This window comes from Peromyscus californicus, unplaced genomic scaffold (assembly GCF_007827085.1).
Source record: "Peromyscus californicus insignis strain IS unplaced genomic scaffold, ASM782708v3 Scaffold_1__1_contigs__length_55948999, whole genome shotgun sequence".
Lineage (NCBI taxonomy): Eukaryota > Metazoa > Chordata > Mammalia > Rodentia > Cricetidae > Peromyscus > Peromyscus californicus.
In genome coordinates, this window is record NW_026294492.1 from 50,026,794 (window position 1) to 50,054,786 (window position 27,993).

Here is a 27,993-nt window from a genome sequence, read left to right on the forward strand (position 1 = left end):
GCTTATCATTGTGTCACGCTGCTGAAGTCCAGAAGTTGGCGACATGTGTCTTACACCCTAAGACTAGGGGCTGCCTCTGCCTATAGCCCAGGCTGGGTGTCTGTGACCTCCAGTGAGGCCTGTGCACCCCCTCCCCCCCCTCTGCCCCCCCCCCCCCCCAGCAGCCAGCTTTGTTCCTGCACAGGTCTATCCACAGGCAGGAAGGGCAGCCCTGCATGTCCCTCGTGCTAACCAGCATGGTGGGCACAAGCCTGAGCTCACAGCACGGGACCAGGTGGGCCGACTGCCTTCCCATCTGGAGGACTGAGGCAGCCAGCCAAGGCCACAGGTGCTGAGCCACACAGAACGGGACAGGCTAGCCATGACCACCACCTCTGGCTGCTAGTGGAGTACCACTTCTCTCTCCTGAGGAAAATGAGAGGCCAAGCTTGACGGTCTGAAGTAAAGGGCACATGAACAGAAACATCTTTATTACAAAAAACAGCAACAAAAACCAAAATGAAAACAAATTCACATTGTAACAAGCTACAATATGGCAGCAGATTAAAAAAAAAAAATCCTTTGTACAATGGTGGGAGAAGTCCTGATGGACACGGAGGTCACAGCTGGGGGCACAGGTGCTCAGTAGCGGCGGGTGAAGCGGGCATCACTGGGTCTGCTGCCCCGGCTCTGTCCTCCAAAGCCTCCCTGCATCCCTCCACGTGGAATCACATGGCCACGCGAGGCTCCACCCGGGGCGAAACTGCCACGCCTAAGAAGAAGCCCGGGACCATTGTCCTGAGGTCCTACCTTAGGTCAGCGGTCCCCAAGCCCAGGTCCCCAGTTCCCCACTACAGAGCAACCCTGCTCCCACTCAGCAGTGTAGCGCTTACCCCGACATGCCACCACGGTTCATCATGTGGCCAGGCCCCGAGTGTCCAGACATGCTCCTCTCACCGCCTGCAGGACGAGGCACAAGTCCAAGTGGGCAGCTTGGCAGGTGTAGAGCCAACAACAGCCCTACTTGGTCTCAGCCAGCCCCACCCCACCCTAGGCCCCAACCCCTCACCCCGTAGCCCCGGCTCCACCCAGTCCTCACCTTGCCACCTCTTGTGCTCACGCTCCATCATGCCTCCGTCAGCCGCACCCTGCCATGCCCGGTCATCTTCAAGTCTCCGGCTGTGCTCCCCCCAGTCACGCCTGCCCCTTGGAAAGAGACACCACTGACCTGCACTGCCACACCAGTGCAGCAGACAGAGTGGCTGGGGGCTCAGGTTCCACCAGGCCAGGCCTTGGGAGGGTAGGACACAAACCTGGGAGGAGGGGGCAGCCCTCGGCCTTCACTCATTCTCTTGTTGGAGCCATAGCCCCAGCCGTCTCTAGAGTCCCGGCCGTGGCGTTCAGGTCCTCCATGGCGCTCAGGGTAATGCTGGACCAAAGAAAAGGGTGAGGTTAGCATCATCCCTGATCCCCAGACACAAGGACACAAAGCTCAGGGACCAGAGTGTGTGGCCACTGTCACAGCGTCCTCCCTCACCAAGGGTTAGGTTTACAAGGCTCCTTTCCTTACAAGAGCCCCAGCCTATGCACGGCAGCCGTGCTTCACAAGTGTGAGACACCAACAACCGAGTGACTGCACAACGACACCCACACAAACTCTTGCGCAAGGCCTCACTCTGTGGCCCAGGCTATACCTCAGTCTCAGTAACCCCTCCCTTAACTCCCCAAACGGGGCTGAGTGTGAGCCGTTCTACCCAGCTCAAACACTGCCTTATCAAAGCTGAAAAGACCCGACACACCAGAGAAACCAAACGCAGGGAGCGTTGCCGACGTCCCAGTCTCCTGCCTGACCACAGACAGTCCTGGGACACTGTCCTCCTCTGCGGAGTGACAACTACAAGTACAAATGAACACTCACACAGGCCACTCCCGGTCACCAGTTCCCACAGAGTAGCTGTGTGGAAATGGTGACATCAGCCATCGGCTGAGGAATGAGTATCCAAGGGCTGCAGACGACCCCGGGGCCAACTCGGTGATGGGAAACCAAGAGGGGAGGATGGTAAGCGAGACCGCAGTGGGGGTGGCACCGTGCAGCTGAAGCCTGCCACGGTGGGAGGGCAGCGATGGTGGCTCGGGGTGTGGGGTTCCACAGCTGAAGCGGTGCCCCATGCTCACCTGTCCTTCTCTGTCTCCCATCATCGACCTTGAACCTTCTCGCCTAAAAAAGGTGATTTCAGTGAGACCAGATGGGGAGGGGTTAGTGTGCAGAGCCCTCCCTCACACACCGCCATGAGCCCACGCGAGGGCTCACCTGTCCACGGAGTGGTTGGGGTAGCGGCCCCGGTCTCTGTGGTCAAAGTCATGGAAGCGGTCCTGGCGGCCGAAATCGGAGTGGTAGCGGTCATCCAGTGCAGCCCGCTTGGCTTCTGGCCAGTAGCCATCATCGCGCCTGAGACGAGGCAAGGACATGAGGCAACTAGGGCCTGAACAAAGCCTGCAGGGCTCCAAGGCCCAACCATGCCCCTGGCAGGAGCTCTCCTTGTGGACGGTGTGACAGATCCTTGGACTAAACACCCCCACTTCTGCCTTGGTGCCCCCGTGGGTGCCGAGTGTCCCGGTCTTTGAAAGGCCTCACTCAGCACCCACTTCACGGGGCACCTGCCTGCCCCAAGCCTCATGGCGTCCCAGCAGCAGGCTCCGACTCAGGTCTGCGTGCGAGCCCGGCCCCACGCCCGCCCGCCTGTGCACCCGGGCGTGGCTGCTCACCGTCCATCCACATCGTAGGGCCTGCGCACTGCAGGCCTGCGCTCCTGCTCATAGCGCAGCTCCTGCTGCCGCCGCAGCTCCTCCCGCTCACGGTGGATGCGCTCCTGCTCCCGCCTTCTCTCCTGCTCCACGTGCATGCGCTCGCGCTCCAGCCTCTCCCGCTCCATGCGCTCGCGCTCTAGCCGATGGCGGTGGAAAGCCAGGCGCTCCCGGGCGATCTCTAGCCGCTCCCGCTCCTCCCGCTCCCACTGTGCCTGCAGCCGCTGCTCCCGCTCGCTGCGCTCCCGCTCCCTGTGTGAGGAGGGCAAGTGGAGGCAGAGACCTCAGTGTGAGGAGGCGCTGGGGGCATGCTGGGCCAAAGACAGCACCCAGGGAGTGGGTCCGCGGCTTTGCAGCCGCCACCTCCTGTCTTCCCCTCCTTCCACCCTTCCCCAAGCCCAGCCCAACGCCCAGAGGCCCTTCCCCATTGTGCCCGGAGCCTGCCTGCCCTGGCGCCCATTTTAAACACACACCCCTCCGGCAAAGGTCACTTCAGAAACTGCATTTTGACAGCCACACGGCAGCAGTGCTGTGCCTGGCTAGCCAAATGCCTGCTATCCCTTTCCTGATCCTCGTCGGGCAAGTGAGATGCCCTCTGAACATCCCCACCGTCCCTGCCCTGCCGGCCACTTTCCGTGGTCTTTGCGCAGGGTGAAACACTGCAGGCCGCCAATCTCAGCACGGGGCCCTCAAAGTGCCCACCCACCCAGCCGGCCAGCCAGTCCCTTGCACACATCCTCGGCTGTCCCTTCCCAGCACCGCTCACCTCCGCGACTCTGAGTCTCTGGACTTCCGGGACTCTTTAACCTTGTCAAAGGACACGACAGACCGCTTTTCCCGGCTGGCCGACTTTCGGTCCTGGCTTTTGGAGGCCTGGTTCAGTAAACAGAAGAGAGTCAGTGCAGGATGGACAGAGGCTCCTGGCACTGAGACAGTCACCGATGGAGCTGGTGCTCACAGGAGAGCTCAACAAAAACACAACAGCTCAAACGGAGCTGACCACATCCCCAAAGGACATAAGTCACCACTTCTCCCCCTTGAGACAGGGCCTCACCGTTTAGCCCAGGATGGACCACATGGTCCTTCTGCCTCAGCCTCTAGCATGCCGCACTGAGAAGCGTGAGCCCCGGGTTGGCTAAGTCAGAACTGTTGCTCTACAAGCCTTTCCCAACTGCAATGGAACTCCAACTCTCTGGAGACGTTGTCTCACTGCCTGACTCGGGTTGGCCTGGAGTGTGTAAACTCCATCCGCCCTTCCCTTCATGGTCAGGGCCTCCTCCATATGCACCATCTCCTCCGGTGTGATAGCTCCTATTGAGACCTGTCCACATCCCCCTGGAGCCCACCCTTCCCCTTCCCACTTTCTAGCTGCTCTCAGTAAGACTGAAGTAAGAAGCCACCCCCTTAAGACACCAACACAAGTAGGAATGGCCGGAAATCTTGGGCGACAGCTATCTATAGGCCTTTCTCACTCAGCAGTGTGCCATGCTGGGCTTCGCCAACCCCAGAGTCCCTGATTTCTACAAACATGCCAACTCTAGCCTGCCCGCCTTCCGAAGCCGCCTGTGGCCCAGGGGCCCCGGTGCCATGTGATGTGGTCCTCTAGTGGTTTGGCACAAGTGGGGAGGTCTCGGGGATGCCAGACCCATCTACTGAGGTGGTCAGGCTCTGAGGCTTCAGAACCCACCAAGGTCTGCAGCTGTGCCAACAGTGGGCTTCCAGGAGGCGGGGACAGGAGGCGGCACAGGGCGGCCATCAGAGAGCAGCAGCAGGCAGCTGCTCTAGAAGCCTCGCCATCTCTCTACGTTCTCAAAGGCAGCAAGCTTCCCTCGAATCCCTGGAGCATCGAGCCTGTCGGTCTGACACTCACTCTCTCTTTGGACCCGGATGTCTTCACACTGATGACAGGCACACCTTTGGACTTGTCCATCACCACAGTGCGCTCGGTGCCACGGCTTCCTGTGAGCAGAGGGAGGGAAGAGCTGAATTCGGAAGGTCGCTGCAGGCCAGCACACGAAGGGGCATGGGCGTCACCGCCTACCTGACTTGGTGGTCCGTGAGCGCTCCGAAGGCCCGGGCTTCTGATCATCTGGGTCCTTGCTCTTCTCTGTGCTCCCATCATCCCCCTTTTTGGCATCATCTTTTCTGTCGGCTTTCTCCTCCCTCTTCAGGTTTGCTGACCTAGGAGTGACCCGCAAGCCTTCAGGAGGTGATGGCTACCCAGGACATGGGTGAAGGAGGAGGCCCACTGTGTGCACCAAGTTCAAGGGCATCTCTGGCACACGCTAGTGGTTGGTGGGCAGGAGGGTGCGAGCACAGCTCTGGTGGTCTGCAGGAGTACCTGTCACTGGTGCTGGCCTTCTCCTTCTTGCTGTCCCCATCTCTTCTGTCAGGCACTCTCTTGCCAGCAGGCTCACTTTTGGCCTGTGGAAGAGTCAAAAGCTATTGCCACCGTGCCCTGGCTCCACGGCCAGAGCCACTGCAGCACGTGGCCAGTTACCTTCTCCACTGAGATCATTTTGCCATGCAGCTCAGTCTTGTGCAAATGGCTAATGCATTTTGTTGCCTCTTCAGCTGTGGACATAGTGACAAAGCCATAACAGCGGGCTCCAGGACTTCGGGCGTTTGTCACAACCTTGGCACCCACCACCTGGAAGAAAGCAGACCACCTCAGATACGGCTGCAGGCACAGACCCAGCAATCACAGCGCAGGGAAGGGGGCTGCTGCACTCTAGGTTCTCAAGATTTGGGAGGGTGTGATGCAAGGCTCTGGCTGAGCTCCTCTAGCAAGGTTTAAACTGCATGTGGGAGTGACAGTCACACACGGGACTGAATCTTGGCGAAGTCACAGAGCCAGAGACAAGGAAGCAAACACAGATGATGGTGACACTTATCAGTGATGTGAGAGGTGGCTCAAGTGAAGCCACCTGGTGGTCACAGCCAGCACCACATTCATGGCACATGTAGAACCCAGCCCTGACAGCAAGCAGGACACAGATCTGTGTAGTCAGGTCCTGTTGCAGGATACCTGATCACTCTGTGAACCCTGAGATTGCATTATTTACTGGAGAAACCTGTTTCGGGTTGTGGTACGGCTCAGCCCTAGCACACACCTTTAATCCAAGAGCTTTCTGTTTGAATATTGTAAACAGGATTAAATAAAGTCAAACATAGGTGTAGAGGCAGAGAAAGCAACAAGCTGACAGGGAGTGAACATAAAATTGTTAAGAAAAAAACCATAGTGAGTAAGTGGGAGTCAGGAGGATGGAGAGACATGCACAGGAAGTGGGGGAGAGGGACATGGAGTGGGAAAGGACTTGACTGAGATGGTAGGAGACAGGAGGTTTCCAGGATGACAGAGGAGGAAGAAGGTCAGTGGGATGCTTTCTCAGCCTCTCTGAGCTAGCAGGCTTTCACCCCAGCATCTGGCTCCCGAGTCTTTATTGGTAAAATTGAACAACTGAGATTTTGCTAAAAATATTTGGCTCCCAACGTGGGGCACAGAGAAATCACTCCAGCTGCAGACAAATTGAGAAGTCAAAAGGTTTGCTAATACACCTGGGAAGTCCTTAAGGACAGTTAAGCAATATTAAAAGGGAAAATCTTTCCCACATTAAGGATGGGAAATATGGCTTTAGGACTCTGTATAGTGCTACTCTAAATGGCTTGAAAATAGAAGCAGAAAATCAAATGATCAATGACTTAGCTGAGATTGACATAATCACTATCAGTCTGATAATTCATATATATATATATATATATATATATATATTTTTTTTTTTTTTTGGTTTTTTTTTGAGACAGGGTTTCTCTGTGTAGCTTTGCGTCTTTCCTGGATCTCGCTCTGTAGACCAGGCTGGCCTCGAACTCACGGAGATCCGCCTGGCTCTGCCTCCCAAGTGCTGGGATTAAAGGCGTGCGCCACCACCGCCTGGCGCTGATAATTCATATTTTATCCTTAATAGCCACAGTGGTTTTCTGTGCCAAATATGAAAAGTGGATTATAAGATACAAGACTTGTTAAGGAAAATACTCAGACGGAGGAATTCAGACAAGAACCTACCACACCATTGCATAATAAAACTGAAGAGGGGCGGCCCAATGTTATTAGAAAACCAACCTTAGTTTGACCAGTTACTATAAAACAACTACCAGCAGATGACAGGCATCCCCAAGGCTATGCAGAACTGGGATCCAGAAGAAGTGTTAGATTTGAAGAGACTTAAGGAAGCAGTCATTTCATATGGTATACGTTCACCCTTTGTGAAGCACACGTTAAATTCATGGGCAACTCAGAACAGAATTACCCACCAAGACTGGAAAGATTTGGCAACAGCAATATTGGAAGCTGGTCCTCAGTTACAATGGCAGACATGGTAGAAAGAGGTTAATAATATTTCCCAAGATCAGTGCCTAGGTGAAAAATCAATATTCTGCGTTACAAAGGCAGCTATGACTTTCATGGTCACATGTTGGATGCTATGTCATTTAAGAGCTTTGAATGATTGGGACAAGGTTGAAGAATCAGGAAAGAGGTCTGAGTTATTTACTAAAATTATACAAGACCCAAAAGAAGCCTTCACTGACTTTTTACAAAGATTGACTAGCTATAAACAGAATACTATCAGATCCAGAAGTCAGACAAATAATAATTGAATCTTTGGCTTTTGAAAATGCTAATTCAGAATGCAAAAGGGTGATTAGGCCTTTAGATTAGCATCAACAGACAAATGGATTAGTAGAAATACAAATGTAGTGGTAGAAATATGGCTAATATTGGGTTTCACATTTATGATGCTACTCTCATAAAAGTAATTTCTAAAAGCTTTAAGAAAAATCAAAATGTCAGATGTTTTAATTGTGGTAAGCAAAAGGGACTGTAGGTGCCGGGCGGTGGCGGCACATGCCTTTAATCCCAGCACTCAGGAGGCAGAGGCAAGCGGATCTCTGTGAGTTCGAGGCTAGCCTGGTCTACAAAGCGAGTTCCAGGAAAGGCGCAAAGCTACACAGAGAAACCCTGTCTCAAAAAAACAAAAAAATAATAAATCAGAAAAGGCAGGTTATAAGTCAGGAAAAATAAGTGGCTCAAAGCCCTTATGATTCAGTTGAGAAAATTAGAGCTCTATGCCATTCTTATGGTATTATTAGATTTTCCTGAATCTCTTAGTTACTGACTCTAAACATGCAGAAAGAGTTGTTTTACATATTGAAACTGCTGAAATTATTCCAGATGACTTAGAATTAACTTCACTATTTATTCAACTACAACAAGTAATCAGAAATAGGAACGGTCCTTTATATATAAAACACATTATCAGATCCCATATGGGTCTAATAAGGCCTTCTAGCACAAGGTAATGATGAAATTGATCAGCTATTAATAGGAAATGTAGTAGAAGCCTGAGAATTTCATAAGAAATACCATGTTAACAGCAAAGATTTGAAGAAAGATTTTTTTTTATATCACTTGGCAACAAGCCAAAGGAAATTATAAGAACACATCCTACTTGTTCCTTGTATAACCAGACTTCATTACCTGCAGGAAGTAGTCCAAAAGGTACTCAAAGAAATGAAATTTGGCACATGGATGTGTTTCATTGTGCAGTGTTTGGGAAATTTAAATATGTGTATCACAGCATAGATACATTTTCAGGATTTCAATGGGCAGCTGCTTTAAGAACTGAAAAGGCTGATTCAAGTTATGGCTACTATGGAGATATCTGTAGAAATCAAGACTGACAATGCTCCAGCATGTCTCTAGAATATGAAACAGGTTTTTACATATTACAATATAAAGGACATTACAGGTATACTACACAATCTGAAGACCACTAGACAAGTGAAACATCTGAAGAAAAAGGAGGGATCATTAAGAGAAAATGTCCCAAGAAAAAGAATAAATTACCCAAGTGGTATTGCCCACCTTTAGCTCACCGGCCTGAAATCCCAGCTCAGAGTCCCAATGCCACTATCTTGCCTGAGTGGCTGTCCTTTGTGCCCAACAATCACCTGATGTGTGCCAGAGGCGGGACTCCCGGCCAGGCACTCCCTTCTTTCTTCCCACCATGGGCCTACCCTGCCCATGGTGTATTCCCAAATTGTCTCTGCTGCCCTCTACAGACATAAGTGGCAAATGGTCTTTATGTGGTCCCAATGCCATCAAAAATAAAAGCTGGCTTTGGATTTGGAGCTTGGCTCTCCTTCTCTGAAGCCATGCACTCTTCTTAAAGGAAAATCCAAAATCTCTGTCTCCTATCAGAAGAGCCAACTGGTATGAGGATAGAGGAAACCAAAGATATTATCTATTATCACTAACCTCATAATCTTTTGGTTTTCATTTGACTCTCTAAAATTTTTCTTAAGTTCTGAATATTATCTCAGATTTGTAAGATTATGATGTATATATAAACTTTCTGTCATGATACTAGTAGTCATACCGAGCACTAACTCATTCTAGAAATAAGCTTCATCTAGCTTCCTGCATGTGTTTTTCAGTTTGAGTCTGAACAGGTAACTAGGAACTAGTTTGTGTACCTCGGATGTACTTAGTAAGACTGTGGTCCTCAAATCTTCCAGAGATCTGCTGAATATGGCAGTTAAAATGTTTCAAGTTTTCGACAATGAGCCACGACCACTCCCCTGAGGCCTCCAAGGAGACGATGGGGCCTGCTACGGCGAGTCCGAGTCCACACCTGGACTGCGGTAAGGCTCACCACTGGGCAAACTGCACCACACCTCTTCTGCCGCCAGGCCCTGCGCACATAGTGGACGCCTTTGGGCTGACTGCTGTGTTCTACCGAGCTAGGATTGCCACTAAGCTGACAAACACCACCCAAAGATCAGCTTTGGACTACAAACGTTTTAGGACATTCAAATTGCTGAGTTCATATGAGGCTGACATTTCCAGAACTTTCAATTAGAAAGTATTTAATCCTAAAACTGCTAAATACAACCAAGCTGGACACCGTGAAAAGCTTGGCAGAAATAGTTTCATTATTGTAAATAGTTTTACTGTTACGAGTTAAAAAAAACCTTTCCTTTTTATATACAAAAAGGGGGAAATCTTGCAGGATATCTGATCACACTGTGAACCCTGAGATTGCATTATTTACTGGAGAAACCTGTTTCTGGTTGTAGTGTGGCTCAGTCCTAGGACACACCTTTAATTCAAGAGCTTTCTGCCTGAATATTGTAAACAGGATTAAATAAAGTCAATCATGGGTCTAGAGGCAGAGTAAGCAACCAGCTGACAGGAAGTGAACATAAGATTATTTAAAAAATCATAGACAGTAAGGGGGAGTCAGGAGGATGGAGAGAGACATGCACAGGAAGTGGAGGGGAGGGACATGGAGTGGGAAAGGACGTGATTGAGGTGGTAGGAGACAGGAGGTTTCCAGGATGACAGAGGAGGAAGAAGGTCAGAGGCTTTCTCAGCCTCTCTGAGCTAGCAGGCTTTCACCCCAGCATCTGGCTCCCGAGTCTTTATTGGTAAAATTGAACAAATGACATTTAGGAAAAGCCAGATCGTCTCTGTTCACTCTTGGACAGTGGCTGCTCACCTTCCCGTATCTGCTGAATAGGTTCTTCAGATCAGTGGCTCTAGTCGTGGACGAAAGGCCACTAACCCAGAAATTCCTACCACAGCTGCTGCGACCTGTGCAAAAGGAAGTTCTGGTCAGAACCTCAACGTCCAGACAGCTCCAGAGCTCAGCCATCCCCAGCACTTAAGGACATGTGCCCAGGACACAATGGCATGGCCAGGTCCAGGAAAACAGTGTTTGTCTAGCCACAGAGGGCAGTGGCATGTATATATAACACTGAAAATGGACCTCAGGACATCCAGCAGCCAGCAGTTGTGAATGGCTGAACTGACCCAAACTCAAGATGGCTTCTGCCCACAAAGCAGCCACTGCAGGTCAGTGTATGCCATTTCCCAGCCTACAAACTTGTTTTAAACAGGAGCTTACTAGGTAGCTTAGCTGGCCTGGAACTTGCCACCCTCCCCCTGTCTCTGTCTCCCCAGTGCTTGAAGGAAGGGCCTAACCACCAGAGGGCACTCAGCAAGTGACTTTAACCAGAGGCTCTAGCACCTGCCAACTGTAGTGGGCTGCATGGGTGCATGTGTAAGCGAAACACAGGCCGTGATGAACTTGAGGCCCACACGCTCTAGGAGACTAGTGTCACCTAGAGGACCTACCCTTCTCCTCTCGGGAAAGCCTCTTTGTATCCGAGTCTTCTTCGACAGAACTAGAGACAAGAGACAGTGTCATTCAAGGGGGCTGCAGGAGCAAAAGACAAAACCACAGCCCTAAGGACCCGCCAAAGCTGCATACCTACCCGGCACTTAGCTCTCAAAAAGGACACCCCGACAAACATGTTTTGGAAATCTGACCTAATTTAAGATTTCATACCCACAGGAGTTAATTAAGTTTCTGCCGGGCTAAAAATAATTAAGAAGAATTAAAAAGCAAACAACCGTGGCAGGTTGAGGAAAAAAAAAAAAAGATTACAGAACCAGTGTAAAATAAACAAGAAATGAAACTGCCTGAAGGAGCTAGTGCTGGGCCGCGCGGCGGCCGCCAACTGCAGGCTCTAAACAGCTCATGTGTGTCACTAGTGACAACGAAAGGAGATAGCATCTGGTCTAGGACTGAGAATCAACAAACCTCATTTTCTGATCAGCGCCCTCACTGGCTGAGGACTCTTTAGGAGCTGCAGGGACGTCATTACAAGCGTCAAAAGCAAACTTCTTCACGTCGTCTTTGCTATCTTGGGGCTCGGGGCTCAGGGCTGCTGTGGGCGCTCTCGCCAGCTCCTGGCTGGCGGCCTCCGCGAGCTGGGCAGCTGTGCTACTCTGCTCAACTGGCTCCTCTAGCCCTACAGGCTCGCGGTCCATCCCAGGGCCTCCGCCTGCGCCCGCGACTTCACCCGGCGCCTCCGCCGGCTCCCTTTTCACTACTGCTAACGGGGCGTCTGCCTCGCTCCACTGACACCGAGTGCTTGGAGACTCAGACTCGCTGTTGCGGACCAAAGCTAAATCTCCCTCCTCCTCTTGCTCCTCTTCCTGCTCTTCCTCCTCTTCTTCTTCCGGGTGTCCGCAGCTCTCAAATAGGTCCTCTTCCTCCGCCAGCTTCCTGTCTGGCCCCACACTACTCGTGGCCTGGGCAAAGGGCTGCTCCAGCTCCGAACCTTCTTCTTTTACTGGCTCAGATTTACAAGTTTCCCCCAAAATGTCGAGTATTTTCTCATTTTCTACGGATTTAACAGGAATAGAATGGCACAAGGTTTAATCACCAGGGAAATAAAGCAATCACAACTGCGGCTCGGGCGCGGCGGCCCCGCTCACACCGACAGAACTGCTGGCTACACAGAGATTGGAAAACCCGCTACACAGCGCCTGCACCCTACCTGCGCCCTCGGCCGTGGCGCCCCCGCCTGTGCTAAGGGCAGAGGCCAGCATCCCGGAGACTTCACCCCACAACCTTCTGAGTCTTGAGTCTTCGTTCTGAGCACTGTGTCAATGCATGAACCAACTCTTCTCAATTCAGCTTGCGTCCAAGTGCGTAACTGAGCGCCTGGCCTTCATGCATCACTAATTGCCTGATGCTTTGCCTTCCTTACAGATCGTTTAACGTGCGGAGCGCCGGGTCTTCTGGCGTGTGGAGGCTGGCAGCCCAGAGGGACAGTGTGTTTTTTTTTTTTGAGATTCTCTCTCAGAGGTGCTCTCCTCTTCGGGGGGGATCCGGTCATGTCATAGTCACGTGACATTCCCTATGCTACCTGCACTGCCTGTACTAATACCACATGGTGACATGCTGCCGGAATCACAAGATCTGCTGGCGGCACAGAGCTCTGTTCACTGGAGCGAGGTCATTTTCATGCCACCGCTTATGTTTAAAGGCAGGAGACCAAAGTCTTCGCCATGTGGGCAGGATGCCACACAGGTTGCTGGCCACGTGCACAGATCTTGTGATACGGCTGGGTTTCCAATCTCTATGGTTCTGATGTGCTCTGGACTGTAAAGCACTAGAGCAATGCACACTAGAGTGCAACCACTGGTTAGCATGAGCCTCCCCGCTGTGGGCAGAACCCGCTGCTGAGCCCTGCATTGGACAGTACCTGGCTCCAGGGATGCCTCTTCCATTTCCTGCAACAGAAAGCACAAGTAAGATGCTGCCCAGAGGCCCAGCCCCACTCCACCATGACGTTCATGGAGACTAGGGGAGGCTGACCACCCTGGGACTTCAGGGGATAATCTGGACCCAGAGGAGTGGCCCTGCTTGCACAAGGCAAGCCCTGCCCTGATGGCCTCAGCCTGATGAAGCCCTAGACCTGCTGCTGATCCTGCTGCAGGGCACCCAGCAGCCCTCCTGTCTCCCCGGTGGTCAGGAGTCCCTTGGGACTGGACTTGAGATCGGGAGCATGGCTCTCGCCCATCTCCACGTATGTCTAACTGCTGGGGACGAGCCTCTTGGCACTCTCTTTACCTACAGGAGCTTCGAGCTGACTTTCTGAAAATTTAGGGCCAAGGGGGAATAGGCAATGGCAGTTCCCCTCCCACCCAGGGCACTTCCCACTCCCTCAGGGATGACCCAACTTGTCCCAAGAACCCTGTCCTCCCAGCTGCACTCTGCTTTGCCCAATGGTGCCTTTTCTAGGCCCCACAAGTGTTGGCCACAGAGCGATGGGCTCCCTGGCTCCAGAGGCAAGGTCTCATGCCCTCAGGCCTGCAGAGAAAGTTTGGGCTTCTCTTGGTGGCCACTCTGATTCAGGCTCTGCCTGCTGCCTTCTAAGGACCACCCAGGGTACAAGGAGACACTCCACTCTGAACGCCAGTCAAGCATGCGAGGCCCTGAGCTCCAGGCATGTTAGTGTCCTTTAGACAGACTGTGAGGGAGGCAAGGGCTGTGAGTGGGTTTGTACCCCAAGCTGGTGCCCCGTGTGCTCTTAGAAGGGAGGCTGCCTGAGCGGGCTGGGACAGCCACTCCTTCAGCCCTGTCCCTGGTGTCCCAGCCCTCACTGGAGATGCTGGGTCCAAGCCGAACACCTCAGGAGGCTGAGGGCGTGGCTGGCCCCCCCTCATGACTAGCCTACACCGCAAACTAAGCTCTAGAACTGGACACAGGAGCAGTGCGGCAGAGCGACACCTGAGGGAACATCCTGCAGTGTCTCATGTGAACAAGATGCTAAGGCAGACAGACACAGGCGTTCCTTTCCACTGCACAGGCTCTAAGTAGTGCCATCTCCGTGAAACAAAGGCAATGACTTGCCCACCAGAAAAGCATAGACTGAGGCTCTTTTCCTCACAGCTTTCCCTAGGAGGCACAGGACCCACATGGACCCACCTCACCCCTTAGTGCTCACCTTGTTCTTCGTTTTTTTCTCCTGTTTTGAGTCAGGGTCTCACTATGCAGCCCTGGCTGGCCTGGAACACACTATATAGACCAGGCTGGCCTCGAACTCAGAGATCTGCTGCCTCTGCCTCCTGGGTGTTGGGATTAAAAGTGTGTGCCACCACACCCAGCTGATTCTAAAGTTTAATATTTGCATGGACATCACCAAACATCAACCATCATAGTTACCTGGAAAAGCTGGGCAGTGTCTGTGAGGAGTTGCCCCACAAGCAGCAAGAGAAGGCTGTGCTACAACCCTCACCCCTCCTACCCCATCCCTTCTCAGGGAGACCCTATCCCAATGTCCTTCTCTAACAGTGAACCTACAGACCGGGTGGCCCCAGTCCCAAATGCATGAAGCTTGGCCCCACAAGTATATATATCACCAGCCAAGTGAGGTGCTTGGCGGTGGCCACAGCTTCTGAAAACCAAGCAGGCCTTCAGGCTGCCATGTGGCTACTGCTGAGGAAGCCCCAACACTAGCTCGGTACCGACCGTCATCTCACAGAGGCAACCCAATCCCAAACTCTGGGAGGACAATCAAAAGGAAAAGGCCTACATCTACCCCAGTGTGTATCCTGCCACGCTGGGATGGGCCAGGGGCTTTACCCTCATTGACAGCCACAGGGGAACACTGGCCTTAAGCCTCTTCTAGGCAGAGACTCGGGCAAGGTCCTTCCCACTTGCAGCCAGAGTACAATGTGTGTTTCCAGCTCCGCCGAGGCCGCAGGCTTGTCCTCTAAGGCCTCCAGAACTCACTGACTGAGCAGATGACCCTAGCTGATGCAGCTGCCAGGCGATGTGGCGTGGCTGAGGTGGCTTTTAGAAGCAGGGACTACTGAGTGTACAGTTGAGACGTGTGACAACTTACCTGCAGGATGGTGAAGTCAGATGACGATGTATCCACGTTGTTCATGGCTTCCTTGTCGTCTACCTGTTGAAAGTTTGTGATGCCATAGGTGAGGGGACAGTGCCCATCCCAACATCTTTTCTGTGGCTTAGAGTGTCGCCCAGTGTGGTGAGGTGGAAGAAACCACTTGCCAGGGCTCTCTAGGTGACCAGAATAGCAGGCCCCTGGCCACTCTTCCAGAAATTGCCTCTAGAAGTGGGTTGCAGAGCGGAGCCGCTGTCCCTCCACTTGCCTGGGTCTAGGTGCCGTGAAGCCAGGCCTGCTGGCCCTCAGCGCCAGGTACCCCGCCTCTCACATTACAGGAGCAGGGGAGAGTAAGTGGTAGCCCAGCCACAGAGATGAGGGACCCCCTTCTCCAAGATGGGGCTCTCTGCCCACACTCAGGACGGTACACAGAACATTCACTGAATGCAAGTGTCTCCTACCACAAGAGCCACATACACCAAAGAGCATCCCAGCTCCATGTACACCCAGTCTGCCTCTGTCCCCCATGGCACCATCCTTGTTGCTATGGGTGCTGGGTTTGTTCTGTGACTGCAACAGCAGCACTTGCTGTGATAGGCACGGCTGCCACTCTAGGTCAGGGGCTGGCAAGTCTGCTTGGCTGTGAGGGGGGCTGGTCCTAGTTGTGACACTGACCTCTGGCCCTACAGAGCAACAGTGAGAGGCAGTGACAGGCACAGTTTGCTTGTGAGCATCTATCACAACTGCAGGTGTGTGGCAAGGGCACCATACTATTTACTCATCAAACCTGGAATTTTGGTGCCCAAAGCCAGAAGGGATTAATGGCCTGCCTGAGGTCACACAGACCTGGCACTTGGCACTTCATGCTGATGTTCCCAGGCCGCTGTTTCCTTCACACTGTAATTGGCCCCCACCAGCCAGTCCACTCCAAAACCTTGGTCTCCCGTGCTACTTTGCAACAGGGAGACTCCGACAGGGTGGGCACTTGGGTTGTGCCTTTTAGGTGCAGATTCTGAGACCCTGTCTGTATCCTAACAGCAAAGATCAAATGCTCCACTCAAAACCAGTGTGCTGCCTACAAAGACAGGCTGTCAGTTCTCACAGCAGGGGACAGAATGCTCACGGCAGGACATCTGAGGTCCTGAGAAGGCCAGAGGCCCACTCTCCTCTCTCCAGACAGACATCAACCATAAAATCCTTCAGCACAAGACTGCCTGGAGGCCTGGGGCCCTGAGCCTGTGTCCTGCAGTGAATGCTTGAACTGTCACTCACTAAAGCCACATGAATTATCTGGGGACGTCCTGACAGTTTCATGGACGACAGTGTCTGTGCCTGAGGATACAACAGGGCGCCCAGTGCCTGGCACGCCTGTCTAAGCCATCACAACCTTGCTATGGTCTCACATATGTCTTTGTGTGGAGAATTCGTATAGGGCTGAACACCTTGGGGGCCGCAGTTCTGAGAGCTGGTGACTGCTCCAGCCAGCTGTCCTTGCACACTACAGCCCAGGCTCCCCTAAGGGACAGTGATCAGCAGTGACCCTGTTACCCTGCTCTGCCACCCAGGTCCCCTGGTGCCCCTCCCAGCACCAGCTGCTTACAGCATGCTCCTGCAGCTGCTCCGGGAGCCCCTTCAGGTCGCCTTCCACCAGCTCAGTGCTATCTGCCAAGCCCTCGGGGAGTGTGGCCTCCTCCTCTTCCTCCACACAGTCTGCCACGCTGCCACTGTCAATGTCAGCCTCATCCAGAACACTGATGTCCATCATGTCCATGTCTTGCAGGTTCTCCAGGCTGGTCTCCACATCTTCCTGCAACACAGAGGACACTGTCATGGCCATGCCACCACCATGGCTCTCCCTCTCTTCATCCACTGAAAAGGTGATACATACCTGTCCATCCCCAGAATTCTCCTCAAGCCCGTTGTCCTCCACACCCTCGTCTTCTGGCTTCCTCCCTGAAGAGACAGCACGTGGGCATGAGGCCAATAGTCTGAGCTTCTGCAGGTCCCCAGCTCTTCAGCTCACTGCACAGGCCTGGCCTCTCACCCTAGCCAGGTCTCGGTGGGTCTCGGTGCAATTTTGTCAGGATGCTTAGGGTCAACTTGACAGAATGGAGAATCCCCTTAAGATGGACCACAGGCGAGCAAAGGACGCACACACTGGCCCAGCAAGAGGGCTCAGCAGGGAAAGGCACCTGTCACCAAAGGCTGACTACCCAAGTTCAATCCCTGGAACTCATATGGTGGAAGGAGACTTGATTTCATGAAGCAAGTGTACCTCTAATCACATATGCATACACACCAATAAATAAAATAATAAATGTAATAGGGGTTAGAAAGCTGGCTCTGTGGTTAAGAGCACTGGCTGCTCTTGCATAGGACCCAGGTTCAATTCCCAGGACACACAACCATCAGTTGCAACTCCAGTTTCAGGGGATCAGATGCCATCTTGACTGTTCACATCCTGACCTGGCCTGCCTCCCCAGCTCTATCACCCTAGAGTTCAGGAGGCTGAGGATAGTTAGGTGGAGGCTTGCCTGGGCCACATACTGAGCCTGTGTTCAAAACCCAAACCAACAAAGCAAACCAGCACCACTTGGGCAGCATTGCCGTCAGCTGCTGGCCACCCAGTGAACTGAAGTGAACACTGAGGACAGGCTCTGGGCAAGTCACATTTTGTTTTGAAAACACAGATAATCATCACCTTCCAGCCTCCTTCCTTCCTTGAGACAGGTTCTAATTACATAAGACCATGCCAGCGTGGAACTCATAGAGATCCCCATGCCTTGGCCTTCCAAAGGCTGGGACTAAAGGTGTGCGCCACTACCACCTGGCCCTCTTTAAAAAGCAAACAACAACAACAAAACTTATCTACTTATTTTTATGTGCACAGGTGTTTTGTTGGCAAGAATATGTGTGCACCACGTTGTGTGGGGTGCCTGTGAAAGCGAGAAGGAGGCATCAGAAATGGCTGTGAGCCACCATGTGGGTACTAGGAATGGGACCTGGGTCTTCTGGAAGAGCAGCCCGCCTTCTAACCACTGAGCCGACTCTCCAGTCCTTCTCCGCTGGCTTGAAAAGCATCTGCTGCAATCTGAATCTGTCTGGTCAGGCTAACTTCAACTCTATGCAGACCAATACTTTGTGCAAGTGATCTCCCTCCCTAGGTGACAGCTTCTAGTATGTCCCTCATTCAAACCCCACCTCACACTACAAGCTTCACTCCCACCCCAACTGGCTTTTCTCCATTCTCCTCACCTCACCAGGCATGTGTACCAAGTTCTTTCAGGGTTTGCATTTTACTTATTTGTGAAGAAAATACTTTTTCAAGTTTTGGTTTTCACATTTACATGATAAATACCACAGCACACGTGTATCCTGGAGAGGTACTAGGATAATCTGTGGGGGTTGGTTCTCTCCTTCCATTGGGTGGGTCCCCGGAATCAAACTCAGGCCACCAGGTTTGGCTGAAAGCACCTTTACCCACAGAGTCATCTCATAGATCTGTAAGAACATACCTAAGAATAGCAGGGTGTGGGCAAGACATAGTTTTTAGGTTGGCAAGGGTCACACAGCTGTGCAGACCTGGCAGCCCCATGGCAGTAACCAGCCTGCACTGTGAGCTCTGTGGCACTCCAGAGCCCTGAGCAGAATCCCACTAGTCACGACACTGAATACCCAGGGATGGCAACTGAAGAGTTCATCATGCCTGTCTCTTGTTCTATGGTGTTGAGCATGGGTTCACACTTGGGAACACACACACACATTGAACCTTAAAACCAGTTTAGAAGCCAGTTTGGAAGTGGAGCAGGGAAACAGCAGCTGCGTGGCCACCATAGGACTCTATGTCAGAGCCCACATGACTCTGGGTATAAGGAAACACCTAAGCACGCCATCACATGGGCAGGCCACCCAGCAATGGCCTGTCTTCAAGCAGTATCCAATCTCCCCAGTGGCTGGAGATGCTCTACCATGGAGACACTACACTCCTGGACTCAGTTTGAGGGGCTGTGTCTGAAACAAGGTCTCCTGACAGAACTGAGGTATGTAGGCCCAGTTAACTTAAACTTGCTGCAATCCTTCTGCCTCTGCCTCCTGGGTGCTGGGTCATGAGAATGAGCCAGCAAGCCCGGTTGGAACCTCACCTCACTGCTCATGCACACCTGGCCCTGGGATCTTGTGCACCTCTGTTCTTTTACTCCATCCCGTGGACAGTTGGCCACATGCACCCACCAGCTCTGACAGCCTAGGAAAGCGCCATTTGGTTATCATAGCTCTTCCCTCCAAGGAGTGAGCAGCAATGAACTCCTTGAGTCTCAGGGTTTTTCCTTTCTGCTCTGGAACAGTATGGAATGTTCTTAGCTATGGCACTTGGCCTTATCTCTACTATAGTAATTTCTGTGGGGCTGCTGGACTCCTTAACTTCTTTATTAAATTTTGTGTCAGCTGGTGGTGGCACACACCTTTAATCCCAGCACTTAGGAGTCAGAGGCAGGTGGATCTCTGTGAGTTTGAGGCTAGCCTGGTCTACAGAGCTAATTCCAAGACAGCCAGGACTATCACACAGAAACCTTGTCTTGAAAAAAAAGAAACAAAAACCAAAACCCAAAAAATTTTGTATGTGTGCATGAATGTGCACATGTGTGGAAGCCAGAGTGTCCTGCTCTATATTAAAGTCAGCCAGACTACACAGTAAGTTCCAAGCCAGTCAGCACTACATAACAACATCCTACCTCCAAAACCCTTATTAGTTACTTTTCTGTTGTGACAAAGCATCATGACCAAAGGAGAGTTGATTTGGCTGCAGAGGTGCCCATCTCTGCAGGAAAGCATGGCAGCGGGGCAGGCATACAGACAGGGGGAAGGGGCAGGCAGCCAAGCTGAGAGGTAGGGAGTGGTAGTGACCATACATCAACAGACAGACTCAAATCTCAAAGCTCGATGTAGTATAAACTACCTCCAGCAAGGCCATACCTCCTCAACCTCCCCAAATAGCAGCAACAACTAGGGACCAAGTTCTCAAATGCCCAAGTCTGTGTGTGGGGGTGGGGGGACACGTTCTCATTCAAACCACCACAGAATCCATGCATGATTCTTGAGATTTTTTTTTTTCCTAAGCATGAAACTAACCCTAAACACAACCCTCAAAGCAAAGCACAAGGCAAGGCCACACTCGGGACACACTGGCCTTACCATGCCCAGTCTTGTTCCCCAAGAGAGACAGAGCCTCTCTTGCAGCCCTGGCTGACCTAGAACTCGCCATGTGGACCAGGCTGCTCTTCATAGATTTGAGTGCTGGGATCAAAGGCCAGGACATACACACTCACCTCTAGCCACTCCATCCTCTGCAGAGGTGTTCATGCTGACTTTGTAAAATTCTGCAAAACCTACCAGGGAGGAACACCATGCTAACCTGAGACAGACCCTTGTAAAACTCTAAACCATTGAGTTCATTTGTGAAGCAAGGTCACACTTCTCAGCCAAAAATCTTGATCAAAAGCCAACGACAAGGTCCTCGAGAACTCAGTGCCACTTACACTCAGCCTGTGTGGCAAGGCACTCAGTTGGAGGAAGGAAAGAACAGACCCCTGTCCTCTGGTCACAACACACATTGGTAAAACACAAAGTCAAAGCAGTCCTGTCAAGTTGTGCATAGGTCCAGATAAAGTCAGCCCTGCAAGGTGAGCAGGGGCTGCAGCAGTTTGAAGTTCTAGTTCTGTGTTAGTGAGGTACTATAACGAGCAAAGCCAGCAGTCAACGGGGGTGGTTGGCACCTTGTATCCTAGTGTGTGGCAAGGAGGAGCGACCTTTCTATAACACTCTGGTTTTTCCTTACTCATGCCCTCACACAATGTGCAGAATTAAACCATCAAGAGCATGAAGAGTCTGTCACCTGGTGACAGGGCTCGGGCCTTCCTTGTTCAGAGCAGATCACCTGTCAATCACAGCCAGTCCCTCTGATAGCACAACCCCAGCAGGCAGGCAGCACACACAACACAGCACACAAGCCCAGCTGCAGCAGCCTGGCCAAACTGCAGAGTGCCCACACCCTCACAGCTCACCACAGACAACCACCAAAGGCGGCAAGGGCGGGGAAGAACACAGCACACTTCACCAGATCTCACAGGCCAAGGAGGCAGAGGCCAGAGGCCTAGGACTTCAGGTCAACCCAGACCACACCACCAAGCAGAGGACAGCCTGGGCTACAGCAGGCTCTGTGTCAGCACCTACTTTAGAATGCCAGCTCTCCCAATCCTGAGTCTCTCTTTAATGAGTTCGCAAAAAATACATATTCCTTTGCCAGATGTGGCAGTAGGCCCCTGCCATCCCAGCTAGCTGGGAGGCTGAGACAGAAAGAGCACCTGAGCCCAGAGGTTCAAGACCACAGTCCAGCCAGAGAATGGTAATAGCAAACTTTCAGGAGGTGCATCGCCACCTCAGGACGATGTGGTGACATTTGGGCTCATTGATGCCCAGAAGACAGGTGTCAGGCTGCTGAAACAGAATGAGGCCCAGAGCTGGTAAGGGGACAGCAGGTACGGTAAGAATAAAAACAGCCCCCGTTGGCTCATCTATTTTTAAAGCTTGGTCCTCAGTGGAACTGTGTGGGAAGGATTAGGAGGGGTGGCCTTGTTGGCAGAGGTGTATCACTGAGGGAGGGCTTTGAGAGTTCAAAAGCCCACAGCAGGTCCAGTGAACTCTCCAGTAACTGCTTCAGCGCCACACTTGTCGGCTCTCCGCCATGATGATCATGGACTAAGCCTCTGAAACTGTAAGCAAGCCCTCAGTTAGATGTTCTCCTTTGCAAGAGTTGCCATGGTCATGGGGTCTCCTCACAGCAATAGAACACTAAGACAGTGAGTAAAGGTGGCTGCCACCAACTCTGACAACCTGAGTTCAAGTCCCAGGATCCACATGGTGGAAGGAGACAAGAGACTCCTCAAAGCTGTCCTCCAACCTCCACATACAAGCCACAGCATGTGGACAAGCATGGAATATAAAGTACGTACATAAAAACTTGGTGCACTGGTAAGCAGGCTCAGTGGTTAAGAGCGCATACTGCTCCTGCGGGGAACAGCTCCTGGTTCGCACACCCAGGGAGAACCCGATGCTGTCTTCTGGCCTCTGTGGGGACTGAGCTCATCGGCATTGCCCCCCCATACACATAATTAAAAAACAAATATGGCGGGCAGTGGTGATACATGCCTTTAATCCCAGTGCTTGGGTGGCAGAGGTTAGGTGGATCTCTGTGAGTTCAAGGCCAGCCTGGTCTACAGAGCGAGTTCCAGGACAGGTAGGGATACACAGAGAAACCCTGTCTCAAAAAAACCAAAACAAACAAACAGGGCTCAGATAATTCGTCCATAGGCTCAAGTAACATTTTTTCTACACTTTTGTTTTCCCTCGTGTGCCTGCCTCAAGTGCCCATGCTGACTGAGCCAGGAGAGGCATTGGGTCCCCTGGACGGAGAGACAGCTGTGGGCCACTTGATGCAGATGCTGGGCACCAAAATCAGGTCCTCAGCAAGAGCATATGTGCTCTTAACCACTGCAGCTCTCCAGCCCCGATGTTTTTTGTTTTTGAGATAGTGTGGAGACAGCTGGCCCTCAAACTATGGCAATTACATGCCTCTGCCCCCAGTGAACCTTCTGTTTTTGGTGTGGTGTTGGAGTCAAACCCAGAGCCTTGGGAATGCTAGGCAAATTCCAGCCACTATGCCACAGAGTCAACTGCTGGAGAAGTGTTCCTGCCACGCAGAGAGAACACACAGAAACTAAGGATTCTGCAGAACAAGACCAATTTGGGTAAAGCACACGTGTGTGTGTGTGTGTGTGATGCACATTCCTGAGGGGGCAGAAGAGCAAGTGTCTCCCACACAGTCTGAAGCTAGGCTGGCCGGCCGGGGGCCTCTGGGATCATCCAATCGCCAGGGGCACAGCTGCATGCAGCCACACCTGGCTTATATTTGGGCGCTGAGGCCTCAAACTCGCCCTCACACTTGTGCAGTGCTCTCACTCGCTGCACCAAGGCTGAGGCCATGAACAGTTTTCTCTGTTTTGAGACAAGGTCTTATCATGGAGGTCTGGGCCTAAAACCAGCTGTGTAGACCAGGCTGACCTTGAACTCAGAGATCCTCCTTCTCTGCACCCAAGTGCACACGACACCACGCTCTGGTCTTTTTTTACTTTGAGGTTTTAAGGAAAGCACATGCATAGAAGTGACCAGATACACAAGAAGGTGGGCACACCCTACTGTGCCAGCTCCAACTGAGAAGGAATGTCAACTCTGCACTTAAACTCATGCATCTAGCAAAACACTTGAACAAACATTTGCTTTCGCTAAAAAAGCAAAAAGCAAGTAAAATAGGAGAGTGCTGGGTGCACTCCCCAGCAGGACCATCTTAAGTCATTTCCCATAGATGGGCCAAAGCAGAGCCTTAGGCCACAGTGAGGTCAGCAGAGCTCCCTCAGGCACCGGCCCACATGGGTAGCATGGCGGCTACTGTGCCACCCCACCTCTACCCCACCAGCTAAGAGCTCAACTGCACAATGACCAAGACATCATCATCCCAGCAGCCTCAACCCACCTGATTCTGTCAAGTTCCTGGGGCTTGAGTTTCAGAAAGATGACAAGGACAGACAGCGAGATGACATAGGCGACACTGGGGGAGAAGTGCCCACAGGCTGGAGACAGTAGCTGTGAGCGGAGGCGGGGCGGGGCTATGTCAGGGGCCTAGAACTTCCACTCTGGAAGTTCTGAATGAACTGTGTGGTCTGGTATTACAGGGGCCTTGTTTTCTGGCAGACAGGCAGTGAGAGGCTCATTACATGAAACTGAAGGACACTGCCCAGCCCATCCCCATTACATGTTCAGGTCCTGTGTGACAGAGGGAACGGTGGGTAAGCAGGCAGGACGTCCTGAAGGCTCTGCACCCACAGGGCACCCATAGCACTGAGTGGCCCAGAGGTTCCATACCTTTGCTGGGCCTCTTAGGCATCTTCTTGTTGCCTTCAGAGGTGACTTCAATTTCATCAGGATTCCCGCCTTCATCTTCAATGGCCTGAGGGGACAGCAGAAAGGCCAACCAATCAAACAGCAGATGGCAAGGCAGTCCCCACAGCTCCAGGAGCTGGGGTTTCACCTGAGCCTGCAGTTTGAGCAGCCTGCACAGTCCAGCTCCACACCAACCACAAAGGACATCCTGTACCCAGGCTGGTTCTCAAGGATCTGGACCCAGGTGCTGTAACCTGCCACCCTGACCCCATAGTCAGCCACCCTGCTGCACATGGAACCAGGGCCCTGGCATCATCACCTGATGGCTTTTCTGAAGGAAGGCAGCTCTGCTCAGCTTTTCTCAGTTGTCTTTTTCCTGTGGGGGTGCTTGTGGCCTCTTCACCCTGGGCCCTCAACATGGACTCTCTTCCTGAATGTGGGACTAGGTTAGCAGCCAGGAAGCACCTAGTGTCACAGGCGCATGTGGCTAAGCCCAGATTTCTATAGGGTGCTGGGGATTTGAACTCAGGTGTCACCTGTGCTGTGAGTGCTCTTTCCCAGCGAGCACTCACAGCCCCTAATGACAGTAGCCAGCACTGCTGTGAGGCTTTCCTGGGAACTCCCTGAGGCATGGAGGCAAGTGCTCAGAGCTGCAGGCTCTTCCCCCTTATGTGTCCCTGAGGGACAACTCTCCAACTTCCTTGGCTTAACCCTAATGGCTACTTCCAGATCATGACTGCCCTCAAGGCACACTGACCTACTGGCTGTGTCATGGCCTCAGACCTTGCTGTCCCCTTCTATGAGTTGTAGTAGAAATTCTCTAGAAGTCCCATTTCACACCCAAGGATGTCATTTGCTCAGCAGTGGCCCCGCACAATCAGGGGGCACCAGTACACTAGTATCTCACTATCAATTGTCTCAACTAGGACTATTTGGGGCTCTGAGGCCTCTCTCCCCGCATACCCATCAACGCTGCCCCCAGGGAATGAAATGAGACACCTTCCTGCAGCATGCCCCTCATCCTGGTGATGTTTGAAAGTAATCCCAGCACTCAGGAGGCAGAGGCAGGCGGATCTCTGTGAGTTCGAGGCCAGCCTGGGCTACTAAGTGAATTCCAGGAAAGGCGCAAAGCTACACAGAGAAACCCTGTCTCGAAAAACAACAAAAAAAAAAAAACAAAAAAGAAAAAGAAAGAAAGTTGCTGTCCCCAGAGAGAGAGAGTGAGAGAGCACGAGCGAGCACACTAACAGTGTCCTCAGACCGCCATTAGGCCCCAAGCTCAGGCAACTCTTCCCAAACCCCAGGAGCCTCCTGTGGTGCAGAACGGCACGGAGGTAAGGCAGCAGGGGCAAGGCCCTGGGACAAGAGACAAGTGCCACCAGCAGCCCCTGCCCTGTCTCTGGGGACAGTCGGTTTTTAAACATCCCCAGGGTGAGGGACAAGCTGATGAAGGTGTCTCATTTCATCCCTTGGGGGTGGTGTGACAGGGCTTCTCCTCCCAGGCCACCTCAGCAAATCCCTCCACCAGCTGCTCCTCTGCCTGTTAAAAACAACAGGAGACGCTACCAACTGGGTGACAGAGGCAGAGGGACAGGACTGCAGACTTGCTCTCAGATCTGACAAACTGGCTGAGTGGGGACAAGCACAGATCACACACTACAAGGACAGTGTCCAGAAGCCCACCCTCAGTTTGGTGCTGCCAAGGCTGCCAGGTGCCTCCCTGGCAGGCTGGCATCACCCTGACCACCACATCCCACACCCTGAATGTCCTGTAAGTGACACCAGTGAGGGGCTTGCCTATTCCAGTGAAGATGCAATGTACACAGAGAATGAAGGTAACTGATTCGGGGTTCAGTGGGTGGAGTGCCCACCCTGGCCTCCTCCCAAATACATGGATGTTATATGCATGTTGGTGGGCCAGAGGCCAGGAGGCCACCCCAGGTGTCCTTCAGGCACCGTCCACTTTGTCTAAGGACTTGGGTAGACCAGCGAGTGAGCCCCCGAGGTCCACCTATCTCTCTGAGCACTGGATTGCAACTGGCTCCCCCCCTGGCCTTTTCTGTGGATGCTGGGGACAGAACTCAGGCCCTCACATCACTGCCTCCTCCTGCTTCGCCTCTATCTTCTCTGAACAGTTGAGGATCCAGGAGGGTGGAATGAATCTCCGGCTCCTGTGTGCAGGAGTGTGCAGGCAGGAGGCAACGTCTAAAAGCTAGAGGGACAGCTTCCTAAGGTGTGACACACACACAAAGTATGCGTTTTCAAGGTGGGGCTCGGAGTCCCCATGTACAAATGACAAAAGGTGGCCCAAGGAGACTGAGTTTGTTTACCTGCACCAGGCTGCACGCCAAGCCTGTGTCCACGTGACCCCTGCCCTACCCTACAGGTGAACCGCTACCCACTTACTCTGAAGAGATAGACTCAGAAGGGGTTAAAGGTCTTCCCGACAGAAGACCAAGGCCACCAGGTGGGCAGTAGAGATGCCCCTCCACCTGCCTCTGGGGCACAGTCCCAGAGTCCTCCGACTCCAACCTGACCACATCTGACTGTGTGTGCTATGGTGGGGTGGCTCTGAGGGCCTTTGCAAGGTTGGGCAAGCATGCTATCACCGAGCTATGTGCCCAGCCCTCTTTTTAGAGACAAAACAAGACCCTACTATTTTTTCAAGACAAGGTCTCATTCATCACAACAGGGCCTCAAACTTCTGATCCTCCTGCCTCCACCTCCTGACAGGTGTACACTCCTGGCCTTAGGAGGTGCTTGGGGCAGAACTCAGGGTTTGGTGTATGCAAGACAAGCACTCTACCAACTAAGTAGCCTTTGGTCCCTACTTTTTATTTGGAAACAGGCTTGCTAAGTTGCCCAGGTTTGCCTCACCCCCCTCCCTTGCCCCGTTAGTCCGAGCTAGCCTTGGACACCCTCTGGCTAGCCTTGAACTCTGTTACTGAGGTTGGTTTTGAACTCCCTCTGTAGCCAGGGCTGGCCTTGAACTCACATCTGACTTATCACTGACAAAACGTTCTTTCTTCCCACCTTCCCTAGTCTAGTCCTGGCAAAGAGTTAAAAAAACTTCCCTTTTCCTTTTCACCCCCTGGGCTAGCTCCTCAGGTTGTCTACGAACTCTGAGGATCCCTGAGGTTTCGTGTCCCCAAGGGTCACTGTGTATTTTCCCATAAAAAAACAAAACAACCGACCACCCGTTCGGCCTCGGGGGCCGAAAAGGGACTTGGGTTCGAATCCTGCCACGATCTGACCCTGCCGGGTGACCTTGGCCGAGTCCCCCACCCCCATCCCATTTTGGGGTTGGGACTAAGCAGCGCGGGGAACGCGACGTCAGGGACACCCGGGTTCCCGCCTGTGGTCTTACTTCATTTGGTCGCGTCGCTGCGGCGTTGAGATTCGAACTCATCCCCCACGCCCGCGGGGCCGGAGCGGAAGCGCGCGGCGCGGAGGCCGCGGGCCGCCCCGGACCCGGCGGTGGGCGTCGCCATGGCGACCGCGGGGTCCTCCGCGAACCTCACCTTCTTCAGCCGCTCCATCAGCACGCTCTTGTTGCCGCTCGAGTCGAGGTTCCGCTTCCGCAGCTCCGCCCGCAGGTCGATCACCCGCAGGTCGCTGAGCCGCCGCGTCCCGGTCTCTGACGCCGCGGAGCTCACGGCCGCCGCGCCCGCCGCACCCGCGTCTCCTAAACCCGACAGAGTCTCCGCCATTCCAGGGACCCTGGTTCCGTCGCCCACTTCACACAGAACCGGGTCGGTGGGTGTGCGTGTGTGTGCTTTTTGGAATTATTATTATTATGTTTTTGAATCTCGGCTCTCTTACCACAAAATGGCGCCGCCAGAGAGGGAACCGCTCCAGCCTCCCCTGAGGCGCAACTCGGCACTGCGCAGGCGCGACCGGCGCGAGACGAACGCGCTCAGACGCCTCTGCACAAGCGCCGTGAGCGCGTCG

General features: G+C 52.8%; 1 protein-coding gene across 2 annotated transcripts; it reads right to left on the reverse strand.

The window, feature by feature from the left end:
* Window positions 1-437: 437 nt before the first annotated feature.
* Window positions 438-27,886, reverse strand: Safb (scaffold attachment factor B). Of its 2 annotated transcripts, none has more exons than XM_052746847.1 (21): window positions 27,564-27,886; window positions 24,025-24,109; window positions 16,940-17,004; window positions 16,652-16,858; window positions 15,049-15,111; window positions 12,904-12,931; window positions 11,451-12,036; window positions 10,982-11,031; window positions 10,344-10,438; window positions 5,285-5,434; window positions 5,126-5,208; window positions 4,826-4,965; window positions 4,655-4,743; window positions 3,551-3,657; window positions 2,746-3,036; window positions 2,291-2,428; window positions 2,155-2,197; window positions 1,293-1,408; window positions 1,079-1,185; window positions 873-939; window positions 438-751 (listed from the first exon to the last, which is right to left on the reverse strand). In XM_052746847.1, the coding sequence occupies exons 1-21, from the start codon at window positions 27,750-27,752 to the stop codon at window positions 622-624; spliced, it is 2,829 nt and encodes a 942-aa protein (XP_052602807.1). In that variant the 5' UTR covers window positions 27,753-27,886; the 3' UTR covers window positions 438-621. The 2 variants fall into 2 exon arrangements, with proteins under 2 accessions (XP_052602807.1, XP_052602808.1); XM_052746848.1 differs by having other exon boundaries at window positions 1,079-1,179; window positions 27,564-27,885.
* Between the last annotated feature and the right edge of the window lie 107 nt (window positions 27,887-27,993).